The sequence below is a fragment of the Pipistrellus kuhlii genome, unplaced genomic scaffold (assembly GCF_014108245.1).
Source record: "Pipistrellus kuhlii isolate mPipKuh1 unplaced genomic scaffold, mPipKuh1.p scaffold_m20_p_14, whole genome shotgun sequence".
NCBI lineage: Eukaryota > Metazoa > Chordata > Mammalia > Chiroptera > Vespertilionidae > Pipistrellus > Pipistrellus kuhlii.
The window spans coordinates 30,250,607-30,274,706 of record NW_023425449.1 but is presented as its reverse complement, the minus strand read 5'-3'; the positions used below and the strand labels follow the sequence as shown (position 1 = coordinate 30,274,706).

The window sequence follows — 24,100 nt, the reverse complement described above, 5'->3', positions numbered from 1 at the left end:
TTAAAACTGCTCGTCCTGACATGAATTCTGGATGACATATGTACATGGTTTCCAAGTGTATAGTTTTCCCTTCTTGCGTTTGATCCCATGCTTGCTTTGGTAATTTCCAAATGCTATTGTGAGGAAGTCAGGGAGAAGGCAGACTCAGTGACTCGCCAAGATACATGGTCCGTGGCAAGGAGGAACGTAGTTATTGCTGCCAGGATACATCTGATGTTCCTTTCTCGGAATGAGTGAGAGGTGATGTGAGGTGACAAGATATGCCTGGTCACCCCTGAAGGCTCCCTGGCTGGGGAGGACCCAGTCACCAGGCCTGGGTCCTGGAGGACTCCCTTCTAGTCACATTCTGAAAGCTGTCAGGGCCACTGCACCGCAGTTCTGTCCTTTGATATATTTTTACGAGGGTAGCCTTTTTATCAGTACAGTTTTTCCCAACAACGTGTTTGTTTCCATTTTCATTTAAGTCCTCTGTGCCTGTTTCTTATTCAGCACATCATCTAAGCATCGCTTGTTTTGAAATGTTTCGTTGACTTGTGTTCTTATCCACTGGTATTAAAATTGTCCATTAGTGTCTTATAAACTGAAAATGGGGGGCGGGGGAAATGCTACATGCAGCTTTTCAGTTCAATGTGGGTGGCATGCTCTAATCTGACTGGATCTTGTCAGATTCTTGGAAAGGTCTTGGTGCAAGACATTACATGTGTTGCTCTCTGCAGTGTGTCCAGATTGCAGATGAGGGTATTTTACCATTAGATTGCAGCTTTCCTGAAACCTACTCTAGACCCTAGAAATTGGTCATTTGTTTTATTAGGTTAGGAAAACGATTTGGGGAGAACCTATTAAGACATAAATTTACAGAATGTATATACATTTTTTATAGTGAGGTTATAATTGACATATAGCATATTAGCTATAAGTGTACAGTGTAATGATGTGATATATGTATATATCAAAATAATCACATCATGTCTAGTTAACATCTGTCACAACATTGTTACAATTTTTTTTTCTTGTGACAAAAACTTTTAAGATCTATTCTCTTAGCAACTTTCAAATATGAGGTAGAGTATCGTTAAATATAGTCACCACACTGTGTATACATCCCAAGACTTATTTATATTTTACAACTGGAAATTTTTACCTTTTGACCCTTTCACCCATTTTGTCCACACCCAGTGCCCTGCCTCTGACATGCACAATCTTTTCTATCTGTGTGCTCAGCTTTTGGTTTTAATTTTAGTTTCCATGTATACGTGAGATTAAACTGCATTTGTCTTTCTCTGACTTACTTCACTTAGCATGCTCTCAGCATCCATCCATGTTGTTGCAAATGGCAAGATTTTCTATATTGACTAGAGGCCCGGTGCACAGATTCATGCACCGGTGGGATCTCTCTTGCCTGGCCTGTGGGGATTGGGCCAAAACCGGCTCTCTGACATTCCCCAAGGGTCCCAGATTGTGAGAGGGCACAAGCCAGGCCGAGGGAGCCCACTGGTGCACAATCAGGGAGGGACCACAGGAGGGCTCCAGGGTGTGTCTGGCCCATCTCGCCCAGTCCCGATCAGCCGGACCCCACAGCAAGCTAACCTACCAGTCAGAGTGTCTTTTCCCTGGTGGTCAGTGTGTGTCAAAGTGACTGGTCAACCGGTCAGAGGGACAGTTAGCATATTAGGCTTTTATACATATTTATTACATAGATAGATAGATAGATAGATAGATAGATAGATTGTTTGATTGAATTTATTGGCGGGCATTGGTTAATAAAATTATATAGGCTTCAGGTGTACAATTTTATACATCTGTATATTGTGTGTTCACACCCCAAGTCAAGTCTCCTTCCATCACATTTATCCCCCCTTTATCCTCTTCAACTCTCCTCCACCCCCTTGCCCTCTGGTAATCACCATACAGTGTTGTCTGTGAGGTCATTTTTTTGGGTGTTTTGTTTTTGCTTAATTCCTTCACCTTTGTCACCCAACCCCTCTCCCCTCTGACAGCTGCCTGTCCTCTGTATCTGTGAGTCTGTTTCTATTTTGTTCGTTAGTTTATTTTGTTCATTAGATTCCACATATGAATGAAGTCACATGGTACTTATCTTTGACTGGCTTATTTCACTTAGCGTAATACTCTTCAGGTTCATCCATACTATCGCAAAAGGTAAGGTTTCCCTTTTTTTTAACAACCAAGTAGTATTTCATTGTATTAATGTACCACAACTCTTTTTATCTACTCATCTACTGATGGGCAGTAGGGCTGCTTCCAAATCTTGGCTATTGTAAATACACAGCAGTGAATATAAGGGTACATATATCTTTTGAATCCATATTTTGGGTTTCTTCAGATATATCGTCAGAAAGCAGAATTGCTGGGTCATAAGGCAGTTCCATTTTTAATTTTTTTTCCTCCATACTACTTTCCACAGTGGCTGCAGAATCTGCATTCCCACCAACAGTGCAGAAGGGTTCCCTTTTCTCTACATCCTCTTCAACATTCGTTGTTGGCATATAGATCAATGGAACAGAATAGAGACCCAGAAATAAACCCACACCTTTATGGTAAATTAATATTTGACAGAGGAAGCAAGAACATACAGTGGGGTAAAGACTATTCAATAAATAGTGTTGGAAAAATTGGACAGATAATGTGCAAAAAAATGAAACCTGACCACCTTCTTATACCATGCAAGAAAATAAGTGGATTAAATGTTAAACTCTAAACCAAAAAAAGAAAAAATCCTAGAAGAAAACATGGACAGTAAAATCTCAATCATTTCTCTGAGCAATATTTTTTCCTATCTCCTCAGATAAGGGAAACAAAAGAAAGATGAAAGGGACTATATCAAACTAAAAAGTTTTTGCACATCAAAAAATGACAATCCACTGAATGGGAGAACAAATTCACCAATGATACACCGGAAAAGGGCTTAATATCCAAAATTTATTAAGAACTTAAAAAACTCAACACCAAAAAAAAAATCTAATTTTAAAAAATGGACAAAGGACCTGAATAGACACTTCTCCAAAGAGGACATACAGATGGCCGATAGACATGGAAAGATGCACAATGTCACTAATCATCAGAGAAATGCAAATTAAAACCACAATGAATTACCATCTCACACCTGTCATAATGGCTATCAGCATTAATCAAGATTTTCTTTTTTGTGGCTAAATAACATTCCTTCTTTCATATTACTTTAATAAAATTATATACACATATGTCATATTTTCCTTGTCCATTCTTCTAGCTATAGATACTTAGGTTGTTACCTATGTGTTGGCTATTGCAAATAATGCCACAGTGAACATTGAGGTGCCTGTATCTTCTTTTAGTGTTTTGGATTTCTTCATATAAACAACCAGAAGTGGGATTGCTAAATCATATGGTAGTTCTATTTTTAATTTTTGGGGACACCTCTGTACAGTTTTTCATGATGTCTGCACCAATTTACATTCCCGTAAACAGTGCCCAAGGGTTCACCTTTTTCCATATCCTCACCAACACTTATCTCTTGCCTTTTTTTATAATCCCCATTTTTACTGGTGTGAGGTGACATTGTCGTTTTGATTTGCATTTAGTTGATGATTAGTGATGCCAAGCATTTTTTCATGTGTCAACCATCTATATGTCAGATGGAAAAATGTTCAGATTTTCTGACCATTTTTTAATTGGATATTTGTTTGAATATACATTCTAAAGTATCTATGAATGTACCAAACAAAAAATTGGCTGTTACAACAGCAGTAGCAGAAATATAGCTCACTTTTTCTCAAATACTTCCAAACCACATAGGCTCACGTTTGTACCAGTAGAATGTTATCAGGATTGGAATGCATTTTAACGTTTAATTTCATAAAAGTAAGAGATTTGAAATAGTTTTTTCCTCCCTTTTGAAGGTGATATGCCAGGTAGTTTTGAAAAAGAATCTCTTTTGGGCTGCCACATTATTTATAATGTTGCCCATGCAAATATTTTTCCAATTAACTTTTTTTTTCCTCAGCCATGAGCTTCTGTTGATAATTGGTTAGGCAGTTTTGGATAATGAAGTTCTTTATAATCCTTCATAAATATTACTAAAATTTTCAATGGTGGACTAGTTATGCCTTTTATTCATTTTTTTGTAAGAATTAATAGATTTTTTTTAGAGAATACTAGAATCCTGTCTGTTGTTCTTGTCAAAATGTTGGCAGTAATTATGAATTTATACTACTTTTAAATCACATAGCCTACTTAATTGTTAATAATGCATATCAGTCCTGTAGAGGAAATTTTCAAAACATTGAGAAGTATAATGGAAGGTATAAGAAATGGAGAGAGAGAGATGAATCTTGGAAGAAAAAACTAAGTATTATAAAAAATGGTAGTTTTTCCAAATTTAATTTCTGCACTTGGCTCCAGTTGTCAGTGACAAAGGAGTGAGTTGAGGATAAAGATAACCCCTGTTGCGTATGACAACACTCCCAAAAAACTCGCTGTGGGGGGCAGAGAGGGAAACCACTGGAGGGGCCAAAGATAAGAGAATCTACAGCACGTCTGAGTGTCCATCGTACCGGGCAATATGAGAAGGGGAGGTGGGAGGGATGTTTTGATTCAGTGGAACTGGGAATGGGGATGGGGGGACATGGCAGGTGTATGTGAGGGACCAAGGAAGGTTCCTGAGAAGCTATGGAGAGGAGGAGGTATTATTGGCTTTTGAAGGAAAGGGAAATTTGAGGGCTTGAATTTTTTTCTGTGAAGTATGAGGCTGTTGAGGATGAAGGGGTGAATAGGATGTGGTTATGTCAGTAGTTTGAGAAAAGTAGAGAAAGCTTGAAAATAGGCATTTTGAAAAGTGAAAGGAACATTTCACTAGAAAAACATAAGATTGCTAGCTGTAGTATTGTCTGTGAATGTTTAGCTATAGATTTCTGTCTAGTTTGTTAGAATAAACAGCCTCCCCATAACCAGGTGCAGCCAAGGCCGCTTGCTCCGAGTCATCCCTGTTCAGCTACAGCAGATGGTTGAGGGGCCAAATGGGAAGTGGTTAAATGCAGCCATGTGTACGTGCTTTGGGGAGTTGACTTAATCTTACCGTGGGACAACTTTCAAAGTGTCTGTTGATTCTAATTATTTTGGTGTATTTTTTAATCATCTATTAAAAGTTTATTCCCAGTTTACCTGGTTGTGCAAAATGAAACAACAAAAAAGTTTTTTCTTAGAATGGAAAAAGATGTGATATTTGAAGTTCATAACTGGTCTAAGCATTTGTAAATTTTAGACAAAAAGGAATTAGTACTTTATGTTGAATATTCAAAACCTATATGCAATTATGTTAGCTACTAATATCTCCTTTCTCTGTCTTTTTTGTTTTTGTGTTTTTTAGGAAATAGTCTAGTAAGTTTAACCTGTCATTTATTTAGTCTTCATGGATTAATTGAATACTTCCATTTAGATATGGTGAAACTTCGTAGATTTTTAGGTAAGTGATTCTAATTCATTTCCAGTAGTAAGATGTATACAAGAACTTTTAAAAATTTAGTATTAAGTACCGTATTTTTCGGACCATAAGACGCACTTTTTTCCCCCCAGAAGTGGGGGGAAAAAGTCCCTGCGTCTTATGGTCCAAATATAGCCTACACATATACTTTTAAAAAAAAAGTTTTTTTACTTGCCCGGCTCTGTGTGGTCTCTGTGTGCTTGCCCAGTTAAATGGTTCTAAATGCTGCTGTTTACTTTACAGGGTTGATTACATGTGTTTATGACTGTGATGTTGGGTTTTAATGCACATAAAATATTTTAGGACACTATTTGTTTCAGAATCTTTTTTTCTTCATTTCCCTTCTCTAAAAACTGGTGCGTCTTATGGTCCGGAGTGTTTTATGGTTCGAAAAATACGGTAACTATTGCTCTAAAACAAACCGCTCCAAATTTAGTGGCTTAAAACAACAGGCATTATTGAGCTCCCGCGTCTGTGGGCTGTGCATGCTGTTTCCAGTCCTACTGCTCTCTGCGCTCCTGCAGCTGGCAGCCCAGGGGCCGGGGCTGACCGGCAGCTCTGCGTGGTCTCCTGTTACGTTAAAAGGACGCAGAGGACTTCGGCACCATATAGATTCACATTAAGAACAAAAAAGAAAGTAATCTTTATTTTAAAACTAGAGGCCCGGTGCATGAAATTCGTGCACTGGGGTGGGGAGAGTCCCTCAGCCTGGTCTGCACCCTCTCACAGTCCAAGACCCTTTTGGGGATGTCCGACTGCCATCTTAGACCCGCTCCCCATGGAGGTGGGAGAGGCTCCTGCCACGGCCACCACTGCTGCACTTGCCAACCATGAGCCCAGCTCCTGTGTCGAGCATCTGCCCCCTGGTGGTCAGTGCACATCAGAGTGACTGGTCGTTCCGCCAGTCAGTCAGTTTGCATCTTAGGGTTTTGTTATATAGGATTGGATAAGCTGAGTTTGCTCAGAGAGTGGTGTCCAGTTTCCAAGAGAGAGCTGGCAACCCAGACCCCTGGGGCCCTGGGCTCTGCACCGACGGCCGGGTCAGGGCAGGTGAGCTGCAGAGCCTCGGGCCCAGGAGCCCAGGGCCGGGGCCTGGGAAGAACTGGAACTGCTTTGCATTCAGGGCTACCTCGGCCACGGTTTCCTGACAAAGATGCCACGTTTCTAAGAGTTTGAAGGATAAAACTTTAAAAGATGGGATACGTTGCACTCAGGTCTCTTATTTTGACAGTAAACCTGAAGGATTGTTTGGAATATGTTTAAATGTACAGGGCGGTGTTTACCTAAGACCGCTCTGCTAAGGGGAAAGTTGAAGCTTTTCACCGAATAAAGAAACATGTTAGGAACAAATTGGTAGCATAGCATGAGGATTCTTTTTTTAAAGGAAGAAGACAGTGTTTTCTTTCCTCTTAAGTTCCAAACTAAGATAAATTTATTAGCTAGCATTTTGGAGAAACTTTTTAAAAATACATTTTTATTGATCTCAGAGAGGAAAGGAGAGGGAGAGAAACCTCAATGATGAGAGAGAATCATTGATCAGCTGCCTCCTGCATGCCCTCTCCTGGGGATTGAGCTGGAAACATGGGCGTGTGACCTTGACTGGAATCGAACCCGGAACCCTTCAGTCTGTAGGCTGATGCTCTATCCACTGAGCAATACCAGCCAGGGCTTGAGAAACTTTCAATGCACATTTTTATAAATTGTATGTCTGTGATACTGTACTAGTACATTATATAAATTATAAAACACATATAAAAATAGATGTTACAAGAGTATTTAAAAGGCTATTTTAAACAATGGGATCAAAGTAAATACAGAATTCCGAGTCTTTTTCCTGCTCATGGGTGGATTGCAGAGACCTCGAGGTTTTAGCATGTCTTGCTGTTGGCCCCCACCCCATCACCACCCCCGTGCAGATTCGCTGGCGCCATGGATAGCTCCCGCTAATCCTGGTCCACCTTTCCCTGACAGCATAACAGGCACAGAGGGAGGAAGGAAGGATTAGCAGCAGGTCCCTCCCTACAAACTGGAAAACAAATTCCAGATCCAAAACCCACCGTGTGATGATGCCCCAAAGATCACTTTCTAGACCCCAGTATTCACACTGTTTCAGTGTCATAAAGATTTGTGTTCACTGATGAATTTCTAGTACCACTTAGAACAGTATCTGGCACAATAAATATTTGTTGAATGGTACTGTTTTTACTAAACTGATTCTTTTGGTCTCTCCTTCACATTTTAAAAGAAAGTATCTTATAATTTTGACATGAATACTTTCTCATTTAAGTTTCAAACAAGCCTGGCCAGTGTGGCTCAGCGGTTGAGCATTAGCCCATGAACTAAGAGGTCACCAGTTTGATTCCAGGTCAGAACACATGACCAGGTTGTGGGCTCGATTCCCAGGAGGCAGGGTGCAGGAGGCAGCCGGTTGATGGATGATTGTCTCTCATCATTGATGTTTTTATCTCTCCCTTTCCCTTTCTCTCAAAATCAATGAAAACATATATTTTTTAAAAGTTTCAAACAAGTTATGAGTCAAAATAGTATTGATTCTTTAGGTCTCCATGTGAGTGTGGGTGATTATCATCTCTCTGAACCTGAGTGGTTAACTGATAGCCACCTGGAAAGTGCCAGTGGGGACCTGTGATTATCGCAGTTCACGTGTCCACGCCTCCCGTTTACAGCTAAATGGGGGTGGGGGCTTTTTCCTTGGTTGCAGTTATGATTCAAGAAGATTACCACAGCCAGAACCCGTACCACAACGCCGTCCACGCTGCCGACGTCACTCAGGCCATGCACTGTTACCTGCGAGAGCCCAAGGTGAGATGCTGACACTGACAGCAGGTGAAAACCCTAAGAATGTTTCTTATTTCAAATACTTTTCCCTAAGTTAGTGATTTGGCTCAGAATCAGAAGTTTCCTTCAAAAGAATGAGATCTGGCGGGATCGAGTTTCCAAAAAACGGCTGTATTTGTAAGCGCAGCTCCTGGAGAACTTGGGGGGCTGCTGAGAAAGCAGTGGAGGAGGCCCAGTGAGGGCCAGATCCCCACCCCGGGGCTGTCCGGACATCCGCATTGACGCTGTGTCCCTGAGGGCAGGGCGGCCAGTCCGGCTCCGTGAGGGAGAGGGAGCTGGCTGCTGTGTGACCATCAACCAGACAAGAGGGACGCCTCCCTCAGAGCTGCTGCAGTGCTCCTCAAGGGGGCGGGCACAGTCCTGGGGAGGGTCAGGGCGGGGTGGTGGGTCACTTAGATTTAGAACGAATGGGCCCACGTGTCCAGTGGTGTGGGAAGCAGCAGGGAGGGGAATGATGAAGGCTGCCAGGGCGGCAGGTGGAAGCTGGAGGCCTTGTGAAAAGGAATGTGGAGAAGGAGCATGCCTGGGGGGTGGGGTGGGGCGGGCAGAGATGGTGACTTCCGGTTTGAATCTGGAGACAAATGTGTGTGCGCGATATCCAGATGGGTGTCCGAGAGACAGGTGGGTAAGAGTCAGTCTTAAAGGAGAGAAACCAAACTCAAGAGCTACTTTCCCTCACAGAACTTTTAATCTACCTGAGATTGTTTGATGTCACGTGTAATCATACATGATTTTTTTTGTTTAATTCTGGATTATTGGACTCTCCCAGGATAGTACATATCTATTCTTCTGCCACTTCCCCTCTGTTTTAGTTACCATAAGAATATAATATTTGCATGTTGCTTAATTATTTGTTGATAAGATAGCCACGGCCGTGCCCACACGCCCTGGGATGGGAGGGGAGGCTGGTCTGGGTGCAGGGTGCTCAGAGTGTGCCTCCGTTCCTCCTGATTAGTGAGCCCTGCTTTAAAAGTCTGTATTATTTATTATTTTTTATTTTTATTATTTTTTTTCTTTTATTTATTTTTACAGAGAGGAAGGGAGAGAAATAGAGAGAGAGAAACGTCGATGAGAGAGAAACATCGATCAGCTGTCTCTTGCACACTCCCCACCGGGGATGTGCCCGCAACCAATGTACATGCCCTTGACCGGAATCGAACTCGGGACCTTTCAGTCCGCAGACCAACGCTCTACCACTGAGCCAAACCGGCTTCGGCAAAAGTCTGTATTTTTTAAATGCTGTCACAAATCCTGAAGAGGAAATAATTTTCTTCAACTCCTCTCCATTCTTTGAACTTCTCCCCATACTAATTATAAGCAGTCCAAAAATAAATAATAAATGTTCTTGGCCTTCAAACAGCTTAGAGTTTTCTAGGGGATTCAAACTCTTAAATGTTGAGTTTTAGTTTTCTTTTTCAGACTGAGATGAACTCGACACAAGGGATGGAAAAAAATTCATTCTGGCATAGAAAGAAAATACTAAAATTGGAATCAAAATTTATCTCAATTAGAGTTTTTCCATTTTCATCTTCATCATGTGTAATATGTGTTAGTTCAGTATCATAATCTATAAGTGAATGCACCAGTATTGGTGGTGTACGATCACATTGTTTTACTGTCAGGGCACGGCCATACAAGTTCAGAGAGCACTGACCCAAAGTAAAGGTGTGTCCTGCTGAGAGTCACCTTGGCCGGGCACGTGAAGTGCTGTACGAACACAAATCAGCCATTGCGAGGGGGGGGGGGGGGGAGCTGCAGGCAGACAAGAGGGGAGGGGGGTCGTGAGGGGAGGGGTCCTGAGTTGAGGGGCAGTGGCCCAGTGCTGAGAAGGGATTCGTGAAAAGCAGCGGTACATGGAGCACGGTGGTTGTTTTTATCACTGAAATCTTCAGGCAGGTAACAGACTTTTTTCTGTGATTGTCTTATTGTACCAAGTAAGATTAACAGTGACGATTGGGAGCAGCAGTGTAATTGTTCGCTTACAAGAGGCCTGAGTTCAGACAGGACGAGGACTCTGCTCTCTGGTGACCCAGTAGCCTCCTTAGTCAGCGCGGCCTCAGAAGTAACCTCGCTTTTTAGGTTCTTAATTGAGATCCAGTAGACAATTGCTGGTCAGCCTCACACAGGGCACCACTTTGCCAGGGCTGACCGGCAGACCTGAGCGATGGATGAATGATTACTCTGACACACATTTCTGTGAAAGAGAGGGCTAAGGCACTACTTGGCTATCGCCGCCAAGTAGCCCTGTTCACCTGCCTCCTCTGGCTTTTATTGGCGTAACAGCTGGAACTAAAGTTAGCCTTAGATACAACCAGCAAGGTAAGCATCCTTGAGAAAGAATATGCTTCTACAAGGTTGGGTCTAAAAGAACAAACAGAGATTCTAGCAAAACACCCCAGGAGGTTGAACTTGTTTGGAAAAGTCAGGGTCCCCTCAGAGGCCCCCGACCTTTCGGAGAATCCTCCTTACAGATACTCCAACCAAGTTCCGGGCTTCCCCACAAACAGTCTATAATAATAAAAGCATAATATGCTAATTAGGCCAGATGTCCTTCCAGATGAAGCCAGGCTGTGATCGAAGCCCAGGTCCCGAGAGCCAGAGGGAAGCCAGGCCGGCAGCCGGCGGAGGAAGCCTGCTCTTGCATGAATTTGGTGCATGGGGCCTCTAGTTTGTTGATAAAAATCTGTTAAGAGGGTAGATCTCATGTTAAGTGTTCTTATAATAAAAAAATATTTAGCCTCATAGGTCTTTTCTGTTTGCTGTAATGGCTGTGGTAATAAAATATACAAACCTGTGTTTATTGCTTCAGAACTATTCTCTTTTCGAATAGAATCTTTTTTGAGTGGCTTGTGCTTGGCCATTGTGATTAAGCTTGTCTGAAAGGAAGCTGTGAAGGACGAGCTCGGTCAGGTCCCCGGGCAGGGGCTGTCCAGTCTGACTTCTCTCAGCGTCGGAGGGGCCAGCCCAGCAGGCGCCAGCGGCCTTAGCGAACAGTCTGAAAACCAGGACAGGAGGACACTGCCATTTGGGTCCAATTTAAACCATTGCAGTGGGACAGAATTGATTTCAAATATGACTATAATTAGTCTTCTTTTCTCAACTTCAGCTTGCCAACTCCGTAACTCCTTGGGATGTCTTGCTGAGCTTAATTGCAGCTGCCACGCATGATCTGGATCATCCAGGCGTTAATCAACCTTTCCTTATTAAAACTAACCATTACTTGGCAACTTTATACAAGGTTAGTGCAGTTTTATCATCAACATTCAATATTCTTGCATTCCTAAAAATGTTTCTTGTTTTCAAGAAGTGAAAGTGGTTAACAAATGTTAGGATTTTACCAGATTAATATTACTCCCAAATAATTCTTTATGTTTAGAAAGAGATTTATTACCATTAAATAACTCAGACATGTTTGTTTTTGTTGTTTTTTTTTCTCCTATAGAATACCTCAGTCCTGGAAAATCACCACTGGAGATCTGCAGTGGGGATATTGAGAGAATCCGGTTTATTCTCTCATATGCCATTAGAGAGCAGGTAGGCTGGATTCAGACAAATTTAATTTGCTGTGAACTGTGAAAATTAACCTGGCAAAACAATTTTATAAGGTTTTAAAATTATGTTATTATGTTCAAGTTTTCCATAATTTTCAGGTTTGTGGGGGGAAGGTATTAATTTTTAATGAGTAAATTATTTTATAAGTTTCTATAAAAATTTTAGTAATTTAAACCTGTTCTACAGTACAGTTAATAGTATTTTTTAGAGAATTATTATGAAAGATCATCCCATGGAGTACTGTATAAAACTCACTCCAAATGCAAAATGGCTCAGTCACAGTTTATTGCTTATTAATATAAATAATATGACATATTTTCATTTTGTGCTAAACCCTTAGTTCTAGAAATAAGTAGAAAGTAAACCCTCTGTATAATAAATCGATTTATTAAAAATAAAACTGATGAGAAGTAAAAATCCTGCAGCTATAGGTCACTTCTAGAAAGAACAGAAAATACTAATTTTTTAGAATAGATCATTTAATGTTAAGCAGGCCACGTGAAAGCCTAATGGAGAGCATGGATGTGAATGAGCCCAACGTTACGGTGTCATTGTCCATAAGCCACGGTTCACTGTAAGCCTCTCAGAGACGGTGCCTTAGGAAAGCCATGTCAGTAGTTGTATAAACCAGCTAATTCTAGCAAGAAGGTGAGGCATGAAAATTTAATACCCAACACAGTGGGTATTAAAATTTAAGCTACTATCACAGTTCTTTCCTTTTTCCCTTTCATGATTTAAAAACTTGCATGTTTTGTGTAATGACCTTAAAAAAAAAAAAAAGCTAGACTTTATTTTTTATTTTTTTAAACTCTATTCATGGATACCATTTGGAGTTATGACAGTACTTCGGTAAGTAAAATTTTTTCTTGCTGAGTACAGATATAAAAATTGCTCAAACCATACATGTTTGTATATAGGAAGTATCTTTTCCTTGACTGAGGTAGATTAAAATGTTTGCTTTGTTATACCTTTTTATCGTGTTTTGCATTTGATAATGAGCCCCCTGTTAAATTCTCAGATTTAATACAAGTAAAAACTAAAACTAAGGAACTCTACACAATTGCATTCTTTGGATGTTGTTTTTTTCTGTATTTCAATATTGTGAACTTTTTAATCTATTGACAGTTCTGATCATTGTACAAAGATAATGTTTGCTATGGCCCATTGAAACAAAAGGCAGGTTTTTATTTTATTTTATTTTAATCCTCACCCAAGGATATGTTTATTGATTTTAGAGAGAGCGGAAGGAAGGAAGGGAGGGAGGGAGGGAGGAAAAGGGGGAGGGAGGGAGGGAGGGAGGGAGGGAGAAAGGGAGAAAGGGAGGGAGAGAGAGAGGGAGAGAGAGAGAGAGAGAGAGGGAGAAAGAAAAGAAAACAAAGAAAGATCTATGTGAAACATTGATGGGTTGCTCCAGCACATGCCCCAACTGGGGATGGACCCAAAACCTTTTTGGTTTACAAAATGACACTCTAACCAACTGAGCCACCCAGGAGGCAAAAGGCAGGACATTTTTGTAAAGTTTATTTCTCTTGTTATTAGATTTGAGATAGTTTTTTGGGTTTTTTTTTTTTTAATATGGGTTGTTTTTTTTGTTTGTTTTGTTGTTGTTAATCCTCATGGAAGATTATTTTTTCCATTAATTTTTAGACAGTGGAAGGGGAGAGGAGAGACAGACATCGATGTGAGAAAAGTACATTGATTGGTTGCCTCCCATGTGCACCCCAACCGGGGCCAGGGATCGAACCTGCAACCCAATGAGCCCTTGATCGGGGAATCAAACCTGGGATCCTTCAGTACTTAAACACTGACCCACGCCTGCCAGGGCTAAAATACCATATATTTTTAATTTATATTAGCGTGTTATCTTTTACCTTCCAGAAAATTTGGGCAGTCATTTAGATGATTGACTCTTGAGTATACATTTACGGCAGTATACAACTATTGAACTATACATATAATTGAATCTAAACTTTCTCAAACCTTTTGGTGGGATTTCATCAGGATTTCATCAGGCATTTTAGTCAAAATGTCTATCGGAGTCTGTTGTTGAATGGACTCTTTTCCCTCCTTTTGAAACGTCCCTCTGCTTTCCAGATCTCAGGCACCAGAAAAGAAACCCAGAGTTGTTTACCCTCAGCACATCCCAGCAAAGAATTTCCACAGAAAATATACCTATCTTATTGTTTTTTATAGGCAAATAATTCCACCGAGGCTGGAAAAATAAAAGGCACTCTTTTGAGAATGTTTGCATATTAGTATTTTCTACAAAGTCTTGCTTTTAGTTTTGATTATTTATGCATTATTTAAAATTCATTTTTTTGTAATAGGTTAAAAGCTGCGTGGCAATTAGAATATATCAGGCCTCTATAAAGCTTTCTGAATATTAAGAAAAAATTAATAAGTAACTATTTAATTGAAAGTCTCGTATTTTCTTTTTATATTTTTCTAATTTCAGGAAACAAATGGAGACTCAGATAGGTGCTTTGATACTAGCCACAGACATCAGCCGCCAAAACGAGTATCTGTCGTTGTTTAGGTCCCATTTGGATAGAGGCGACTTATGCCTGGAAGATGTCAGGCATAGACACTTGGTTTTACAGGTAAATGGGGCTTGGGAAGTTTCTGTTTCTAGGTAAATCATGTGACTGTTAGACTGAAATTGTGTGCAGAGTGGCTGAGTCTTGAGAGAAAGCTGTGGGTTTCCTTCCCGGAGGGAGAGCCACTCCCCCGGAGAGCACCAATGATTTGCATTGTTCGCACTCGGGATTCCTAACAAAAACAGTTTTCAAAGAGCATTTTATGTTAATAAGCTCTCACTTATTAAAACTTAAGAAGAAAATGGACGGGGAGTTGGGAGATGTATTGGTCACTTTCTGGTAACCCAGGCCTTGAGCTGGGCTGTGCAGTAGGTTTGCAGTCTTGTAGCATTTCTGGAGAAATGGTTGGTAGACCTGTTAGTCATAAAAATAATATAAAAAGTGAATTTCCTGTTGCAGAATTTTCTCCTTTCTTTAAGGTGTTATTTTGCCACTATTAGAGTAGACTTAAACTTACTACATTTGGAATTTTACTTTTTTCTTAACACGATGTTACTGTTTTGCTTGCTAGATGGCTTTGAAATGTGCTGATATTTGTAACCCATGTCGGACCTGGGAACTAAGCAAGCAGTGGAGCGAAAAAGTAACAGAGGAATTCTTCCATCAAGGCAAGTTACAGTATTGAACACTATTGAATCTATTCAGCTCATTTTCTTAGCATTATATGAATAAAATAACTCAGACATTTATAGGAGGCCAGCGGTAGATACTTGAAATTTTTAGTGACAATTAACAGTAGATGAACATATATCCAATAATGTACAGACTGAGCGTGTTTTGAAAATTAATTTTCTTCACATCATCGGATGTGTGTGCATGCTTTTATGAATCGGCATCAATGTGGCTGGAAATTTTGTTGAATGAAAGACTTCGTTGACCTTACCCTCCTGTCCTGTGGGGAGGGCGTGGCCATACGAACACATAAGACGTTTTTGTGCTTTAAACTTGGGAATCAAGAATCTTTCATTTCATGCACCTTTCTTTAGAAATCTAAGATTTAAATAAAAATGCTGGCAGAACTGCAGTGTTCGGGTAAAACCCTGGGTAAAAGTCCTCTGACTGAGATGGGCTTTGCTATGTGTGAAGGCACCCGGGAGGCTTTCTCTCGGGAGGAAATGTGTTGCCTGTTTTTGGGGAGCTGACAGGTAAGATGTAGACTTTGATTACAGACAGTAGGTATGCTCCACATTAATGGTTCTGTCTCTTTTGTTAATTTCTAGGAGACATAGAGAAGAAGTATCATTTGGGTGTTAGTCCATTTTGTGATCGTCAGACTGAGAATATTGCCAACATCCAGATTGGTAACTATACGTGGATACGGGCAACTAGAAAAATGCTACTGATTGGAACTTTGTCAGGAAAAAGAGATACACATTTGAAACACAGAATATTACAGTTATGCTCACTTAAACTATCTAAAATTTTACTCTTACCATATTTCCCGGCGTATAAGACGACCCCCTAATTTTACAGTTAAAACATAGGTTTAGGCCTATATTTGCTGTATAAGACTACCCCCCACTTCAGAGGCAACACCAGTTCTTTTTATAATAGACCGCCTCTCTGACTCAGCCAATCCGAGCAGGCTTTTTATGCATGCAAATTATACATGTTCTGTACCCGAAGCTACACTGTGCTCTAGTAAAAGCCTGCTCAGATTGGCCAGAGTCAGAGAGGCGGTCTATTAAAAAAAGAACTGGTGTTGCCTCGGAAGTGGGGGGTAGTCTTATACAGCGAATATAGGCCTAAACCTATGTTTTAACTGTAAAATTAGGGGGTCGTCTTATATGCCGAAAAATATGGTATTTTGCTCTTATAATTACTCTATTTGACCACAGGTTGCAAAAAGCATAATTTTTCAAAACATGTAACAGCTCCTTTTTTGTGTGTTCTAGAATGGAAAGGCGCTTTTTGTGTAATTGTGGGACGTGAAAAGGTGACCGCTGAGCTGAGTGTAATGAGAGCAGTTTGCACTGCTTCCTCCTCCTGGCGATCACGGCCTCTCGGTTTCGTGGTTCCTTCGCCTCTGGCACAGGCCTCTGGAAATCTGGCCTCGATTTGTCCCTCAGCCTTCACCCCTCGTTCACCGAGAGCAGCCGAGGACCCTCCCGTGGTCCCCACGTCCCGCTGCGCCTTCAGCTCAGGGCTCCTCTCCCTCGTCCTGCCTCCAGGAGCACCTTCCTCTGCGGGCAGCGCCCTGCGGCCCCAGGCCCGGTCCCTGCGCCCGCCCCTGGGCCGCACTGGGGGCGCGGGCACGGAGAGCCCCGGGCAGGGCACTCCTGTGATGGACGCTGGGCAGTGGTGGAGGACAGACGGGCATGTCGGGTAACTCGGCAAGGGTTCGAGGAATGACTGATTTTGGTCACTGGTGTGCACTAGGGCCTTTGAGAATTAGACTGAACGTAGTGAAATGTGTGCACAGATTTTAGAAAGGCAAAGCTTCCGGACAGTCAGAAGATAGCGCGATGCTGTGGCATAGACTGAGAAGGACTCTGTCAGCTCAGGTTCGGAAATGTGGCTCCTTTAATGGCAGAGGGCCGTGGGGAGGACAGGGCGCACTGACCTGCCTGCGGAGGGCGGGGAGAGGGGTCGGTGGGAAGGGGCGGGACCGCGGCTCAGCCAGGACGGCTGAGGTTTCAGGGGGTAAGACGGACGAGGATCTGTCTGCTCCGGCTCCCAAGGGGACTGGTCTCCAGATGGGGAAGAGCAGGCGGCTGTCGGCAGAGGAGCGGGGCCCGGTGGACGGTCGTCACTCACTGTAGCGACTGCAAACGGCTTTGCTGACCCAAGGACTCCGAGCAAATGGGAGAACTTGGCAAATGCGGTTTCTGAAAGCTGCAATATTTAAAAAGGAAAAGCAGCCAGATGCCTTAAACTGTTCCTTAGGTCAGGTCAGTGTTGGAAGGTTCTGGAAAGGATTATCAGAGGGGCAGGGATGGGTAAGGAACAAGTGGGAGAATCAAATAAGAGGAGTCGCGGGAAGCCCGCGCGCACGAGGTTCTGCGTTTGGTGCAAAAGCCCCGCCGCCCGTGCCTGAGCTCGGCCGCCGTGTGAGGCCGGCGCCCAGAGCCGCCCATCGGGGCCGTGGGCATCTTGTGTGTGTCTCCTCCTCACCAGATGCAGCTCCCGAGGGAGCCCTAGTCACTGCTCCCTCCGGCCACCCAGACTGGGCCGGCACAGAGCAGGCGCTCAGCTCGTGTGGAGGGAACCGAAGAAATGGAAGAAAGCCTTACTTCCGCTCCTCACTGCTTTTTCAGATCCCATCATTTGTACTCTTAAGAAAATTCAACCGTCAGACCATATCTGACTTTTTAAGTAAAAGTAGTGGGTGCTGCTGGCTTTAATTTGTTGTCTGTGGTCAACATGGTCTTTGCTGCAAAGACAAGGTTTTAGAGAAGAAGAGAATGTAAAAGCCGCTCACATAAGCAGCGATAGAATTTGGATGTACATTTTCCCCGTCCTTAGCAGATGAAAGGTTAGGAAGATAATGTATTTGTTTCTCCTAATGTATATTTTCTCATTGATGAGGCATTTTCTGGGAGCTTCCACCCCCCGAGTAAGAGACTTTGAGCATTACATCAGATAGAAAGGGCATGGAGTGCTGTTTAAAGATGCAGACAGTCCCGAATCACTCCTTTTCCTCCTCTGACTACGAATTAAGGAGATCAGTACAGCAGTTATTTATAAAGTAGGACCCTGGTACACTTTTGATGTCCACTTTAATAATTGCTTTAATCTTCTGTGTTCTTTTTAGACTCATAATTTTTGTCAGAAGTTTGGGCTTATGTGAATCCTAAGTTAAATAAAATGGCTTATAGTCCTAGCCGGTTTGGCTCAGTGGATAGAGCATCAGCCTGAGGACTGAAAGGTCCCAGGTTTGATTCCAGTCAAGGGCACATGCCTTGGTTTCAGGCTCCTCCCAGCGCGGGCCCTGGCCGGGGTGCATGCAGGAGGCAACCAGTCAATGTGTTTCTCTCACAGCGATGTTTCTGTCTTTCCCTCTCCCTTCCACTTTCTCTAAAAAACCAATGAGAAAAAATCCTCGGGTGAGGATTAAAAAAATTAAATAAGATGGCTTATTTTAGTCATGACTAGGTGTGAAGATTACCATCCCTGAGGGTGTACAGAGGGGTCACCCAGCTCCCCTGCAGTTCGCCTCGCCCCCGCAGTGCTGGAGTGGCCCCTCATGGCCTCTGCCCCTCAGTCAGCATGGCCTCTTTGCTTTGACAACAGGACGTGGTTGTGCAGCTGAGAGGAGTCAGAAAGATTGATATGTTTGTCAGTTCACTTTTAAGTTGCTTAAGAAATAGATTCTTCAGAAAAGACTTTTAAATTTATACATACAAAACCTTTTGAAAAATAAAGTTTAGATAACATTGGAATAGGACTTGAGAGTAAACACTGAAGAGATAAAGTTTTTAAAGATAAAGTTTCAGCCCAGCCAGCGTAGTGCAGTGATTGAGCGTCGGCCTATGAACCAGGAGGTCACAGTTCGATTCCCAGTCAGGGCACATGCCCAGGTTGGCGAGCTCCATCCGCATCATGGGGCGTGCAGAAGGCAGCTGATCAGTGGTTCTCTCATCAGTGATGTTCCTCTCTCTCCCTCCCTTCCTCTCTGAAATCAATAAAAGTATATCTTAAAAAAATAAAGTTTCAGAACATGCGTTGATACCTTTTTCTCTTTTTCCTTAAGGTTTTATGACATACCTAGTGGAGCCTTTATTCACAGAGTGGGCCAGGTTTTCCAACACCAGGCTGTCCCAGACGATGCTCGGACACGTGGGGCTGAACAAAGCCAGCTGGGAGGGGCTGCAGAGAGAACTGCCCAGCAGCGAGGACCCCGAAGTTGCGTTCGAGGAGCTGAACTCATAGTTATTACCTCAGGAAACCGGTTGTCATTACCCAGAACCGAGGACAGGCTGCCTCCTGGAGGTTAGAACGTGACGTGGGGGCTGGAGGTGAGGGAACTGACTCGACTGCAAGGTTTCCGGGTGGATGATGCCAGGATCTCCTCTGTCGGTCACTTGAACCCACTTTTTAATTCTGACCTGAACACAGCAATATGGATATGGCTCTCCTGGGAAACCTGGAATCTGCAAAGCCCAGCAGGCGTGAATCCGAAAGGAGACAAAGGAAGCTTTGCGGAGTGCCAGGTGTTTCTCAAAGCATTTATTTACTCTTTGAACATGAAACTTGAACGGAACCTGTCAGCAGAAATCTCTCGGGATTTAACCAGTCTCATGCAGCCTGTGTGTCTGTACCTCCCACTGAGTTCTCTGAGAAACGGAAATGTGAAGTGCCCAGCTCTGCTGCCTCTGGCCAGACTTGATGTTTACAAATCCACTCTGAAATTCTGGTTCTACATTTGCCTTGGAGCATAACTGCTAAGGAACCACTAAGAACTTTACAGATCAAACTTTACACTGCAGCTCCTTTCCCCTGGTTTGCCTTCCTTCTCCTCTGGATGCCACCAAAGCCCTCGCGTGCTCTGGTTTTGTCTGTGCACTGAACACTGCACTGTCCTAGCGTGCGCCCAGCCTCCCTCCAGGGCTGGTCGGCAGTGCCCTTCCTTTAACGCTTAGTTTTCATTGGGGGCGGGAGGGCAGCGCACCCGTGTCCTAGCTGTATTATGATTCTGCAGTGAAGACATTGCATGTTGTTTTCACTACTGTACACTTGACCTGCACATGCAAGAAAAGGTGGAATGTGTAAAACACCGTAATCAGCTCAGGGTATTGCCAATCTGAAATAAAGTGGGATGGGGAAGTGTGCCCTTCAGAGCAAGGTACTAAAGCCCCTTTCGCTGCAGTGAGAGGTATGTTGTGTGTGGATGGGCGGATGTGTGTCTGTGTGCATGTTGTGCATGTGTGACTATGCATGTGTTCTATTTATCCTTGTGGGAAAGGATCGGACATGGACACTCTTATTTATTTTAGAATGTGCCGTGAGGGGCAGCCCCCGGGGGGTGGGGGAGGGAGCTGTGACGGATGCTCCAGTTGCCTTAAACTATGCACAAAGCTAAGTGACCAAACTTCCTGTTATGATTTGAAAAAAGTGCATTGTTTTCTCGTCTCCCCCCTCTCCCCTTTTTGATGAAACGCGACCCTTTGATGGGCCTTTTGATGTGAACAGACGTTTTCTAGGACAAAAATCTAAGGACTAATTTTAAACTTAAAACATTCCACTTTTGTAATTTGTTTTAAATTGTTCTATGTATAGTAAGCACAACTGTAATCTAGTTTTAAGAAAAACCAGTGCTTTCTTTTAGTTCCATTGTATTTCCCTTGTTACTGTAAAAGACTGTTTATCAATTATGTTTACAGTTTGTTGCAACAGCCATTTTCTTGGGAGAAAGCTTGAGTGTGAAGCCATTTGTAAAAGGCTTTGCCATACTCATTTTAATATGTGCCTGTTGCTGTTAACTTTTGATAAATAAAAAGCTACCTTTTCACATTTTATCTTTGATATTTACCTTATCATCAGTCCTTTGGAAGTCATAATGCTAAGTGTCCAGGAAGTCAAAGACGTAGCTTCTTGGTAGCGTTCACACATCAGACGTGTATTCAGGCAGAGCTGGTGCAGGCACCGCCCTCTGGGTGATCCGCACCTCACACTGCGCAGGCCGAGGCCCTGGGACCACGTCTGCTCAGAGGCCAGCTTTTGGGCCCAGACCTCTTGACCCCACACAGCCTTTTGTTCCCACAGTTGGAAATTGCATACGACTCAGCACCTCTTGCAAGTACTACAGTACTGCTTGTATTGGCTTTTTTAAAATAATAAGAAACGGCCGCTTAATTCTGCTTGATTGGTATCAACGTCAGAAAGGTACCGCTGGGCCTCTTCTGTATCTTCCCAAGGCCAGTTCCGTAGAAGGGAGGCAGTGCTGATTCTAAAACCCCACTGTGGTCATCGGCATGGAAGAGTGACACCCAATAGAAATATAACGTGAGCCACATTAGTGATTTCCAATTTACTAGTAGCCACATGTAAAAAGAAGAAGAAAAAAAAAATACCATTTATTCCAATGTGATATATATGTAATTATTTCAATATATAATTATAAAAAGCAATTGAACTGTTTAAATTCTTTTCTTTGGTACAGTCTTTGAAATGTGGTATTTTACACTTATAGTGTATGTTCATACTAGCCACATTTCAAATGCCCATATCCATGTGGGGTAGTTAGTGGCTACCATAGGAGACTGTGTGGGCACAGAAGTCTGATGGTGGCAAAGCTGGATGTTCCTGAGAAAAGTCAGCTGGCCAGTCATGAGGTGGCATCACCTTGGTAAATTGGATGTATCCAAGTTTGTTTGTTTTTTTATTTCAGAAAGGAGGAGAGAGAAACATCAGTGATGAGAGAGAATCACTGATCAGTTGCCTCCCGCACACCTGCAACCTGGGTATGTGCCCTTACCAGAATCGAACCCAGGACCCTTCTGTTTGTAGGCCAGTGCTCTATCCATAGGGCCAAACCGGATAGGGCGACATCCGAGACCTTTAAAGCTTCATAGACCTGGTGTGTCAGCAATGGAGAGGGGAACTATCTCATAGCAAACTCACAGGAACAAAGCTCACAGTAACTGATGCGTTTAAAGAATGTTAATATTTACATTTACATATTGGTGACATATAACTGTCAATCATTCTCTCCCTTTAGGCAGATCTTCTTGGGAAGCCCGATTGTGTTCAGCCGGTTACTTGGTGAGCATGGATTCTGAGCAAGGGACGCAAGTTGCCTCACACATCTGTCTCCCTGTGGGGCCACACCTGCCGGTGCACTGTCTGTGGAACAGGGTTCCCTCTTCCTGCGGACGATGCTAGAGGTTCTCTGCCATTCGCTGCTGCTCCGCATCAGCTTCTGATTGGCACTTTCCATAGACATGTCAGTACCTTCAGCCTGGTCTCCTTTGAACTGGCCTGGGCTCCATCTGCCTGTGTCTGATCAATGGCTTTTGCTCTGATCCACTATGTTTCTTACTGATATTCAAAGGATTGTCTTATTTCCACTCTCAGGGGGAAGACTTCTCAGTGTTGCTCTCATTTCCTGCCCAACACATATAATAAACTTTTTTTTTGTTACGTTTTACATATATATATATATATATATATATATATATATATATATATATATATGAGGGAATCACTGTCTATACTGCTCTTTAAAATATGACCTTTGTTCCTTGAACATGAATTTCCTAGAAAAATTTGAGAAAACTGGTCAGTAATTTAGAAGATCACATTTGAAATAATTAGGTATATTATGGGATGGATTGCGAAAATTTAAAGATAAAAACAGGAGACTTCAAAGAATTGTTGAACATAGCGTAGCAGTCCATTGGGATGCCAGGCCCAGTTCTTCAGTTGGGGCATCTGCTATGCGTGGGGGTCAAGGTCCTTGGAGAGACATTTTTGGCAAAGCCTTAGCTGGATGAGAAAATATCTGGTTTTTGTCAGTATTTATACTCTATAAATGTGATGGTTCATAATGATTCTCTGTATAAAATAACTACTTTATGTCCTTTGCAAACCTGGGAAATATATTTGTACTTAACATACAGGTTTAGAGGTGCTAATAATTCTTTGAAGATTCCTGTAACAGTCTTTTTTCAAAATGCTTTGCCTCTTAAAGCTTTCACTTTTCTTAAAACTTTAAAACTTCCACATCAGAGATTTACAATGTTTTCATGTGCACTTTTTTTAAATGTATAAGTATTTTGTTTAAATCCCCTCCTAATCGGTACCTCGTTGCTTGGGAAAAATATATGACTGATAGCTACTGTGCATTCAGTAATGTTTTTAAATAAATGTGCATATTAAATACCATTGGATCGGCAGGCATTGGAAGCCTAAGTTTGTACAGATACGTGCAAGATTTAGACTGAGCCGCTCCTTGCTTGCTGTGCATCTGCAGACAACCTTTCTTCTGGAAGGCCCCAGAGGTCCACGGTGGAATGACGGGGTGAGCTGGCTGGTGTGTGTCTGGGGCAGGGGGCGGGAGACAAGGTCTCCGTCTTGTCTGGTGTTCAGCAGAGGGCTAGCGTAAACTGGTTGCTGAATAAATGACTTGCTGGTTTAACTACGTTTCCTTTTTAGCTGTCATTGAGAAATTATACTGAAACTAGTCTGTTTGTGCTGAAGTTATGTGGTAAGCAATACCCAAGTTCCTGTTGTGTAAAGAGCACTGCGCTGGATGTAATAAAGGTATTAAAAGTTCCAGAACATGGTCTCTGTTATCAAAGTATTTTGGGTGACAAACTGGTGTGTGAAGTGTTTGTTATTTAGTATGGCAAGTCTCCATATTATACAAATGAATGCAATGTGTCAGAGTGTTTAGAATGAATGGTTTAGTTCATTCATTTTCTTCCATATTATCTGCTTTGCTTCCAGTGCTTTCTAATCATTCTCCATCTCACTTACTGAATTCTTCAGCTCCAGACTTTGGTTCTTTATTGTCTTAGTCCCTTTGGTAAAGTACTTTTGTTCACTAATTTTATTCCCGAGCTCCTTGAACTGCCTTTCTGAGTTTTCTTGGCTCTCCTTGGTTTATCTCATGACTGTGGTTTTGAATCCTCTGGCATTTACATCACAGGCTTCCATGGCGTTGAGTTTGCTGAAG

At 42.4% G+C, this 24,100-nt stretch overlaps 1 protein-coding gene across 7 annotated transcripts in view; it reads left to right on the top strand.

The window, feature by feature from the left end:
• The window catches only part of PDE7A (phosphodiesterase 7A), an 82,107-nt gene extending 59,540 nt beyond the window's left edge, over nucleotides 1-22,567 (top strand). For 4 of the 7 annotated variants that reach the window (XM_045581444.1, XM_036437069.2, XM_036437071.2 and 1 more), the window contains 8 exons: nucleotides 5,363-5,458; nucleotides 8,196-8,296; nucleotides 11,439-11,570; nucleotides 11,775-11,866; nucleotides 14,340-14,484; nucleotides 14,993-15,089; nucleotides 15,702-15,782; nucleotides 19,175-20,939. In XM_045581444.1, the coding sequence (XP_045437400.1) occupies nucleotides 5,363-5,458; nucleotides 8,196-8,296; nucleotides 11,439-11,570; nucleotides 11,775-11,866; nucleotides 14,340-14,484; nucleotides 14,993-15,089; nucleotides 15,702-15,782; nucleotides 19,175-19,353 (923 nt within the window). In that variant the 3' untranslated portion in view covers nucleotides 19,354-20,939. Of the gene's footprint in view, nucleotides 1-5,362; nucleotides 5,459-8,195; nucleotides 8,297-11,438; nucleotides 11,571-11,774; nucleotides 11,867-14,339; nucleotides 14,485-14,992; nucleotides 15,090-15,701; nucleotides 15,783-19,174; nucleotides 20,940-22,141 lie in introns of those variants that run through there. The other 3 variants (XR_004987774.2, XR_006741580.1, XM_036437070.2) reach the window with 3 other exon arrangements.
• The last annotated feature ends 1,533 nt before the right edge of the window (nucleotides 22,568-24,100 follow it).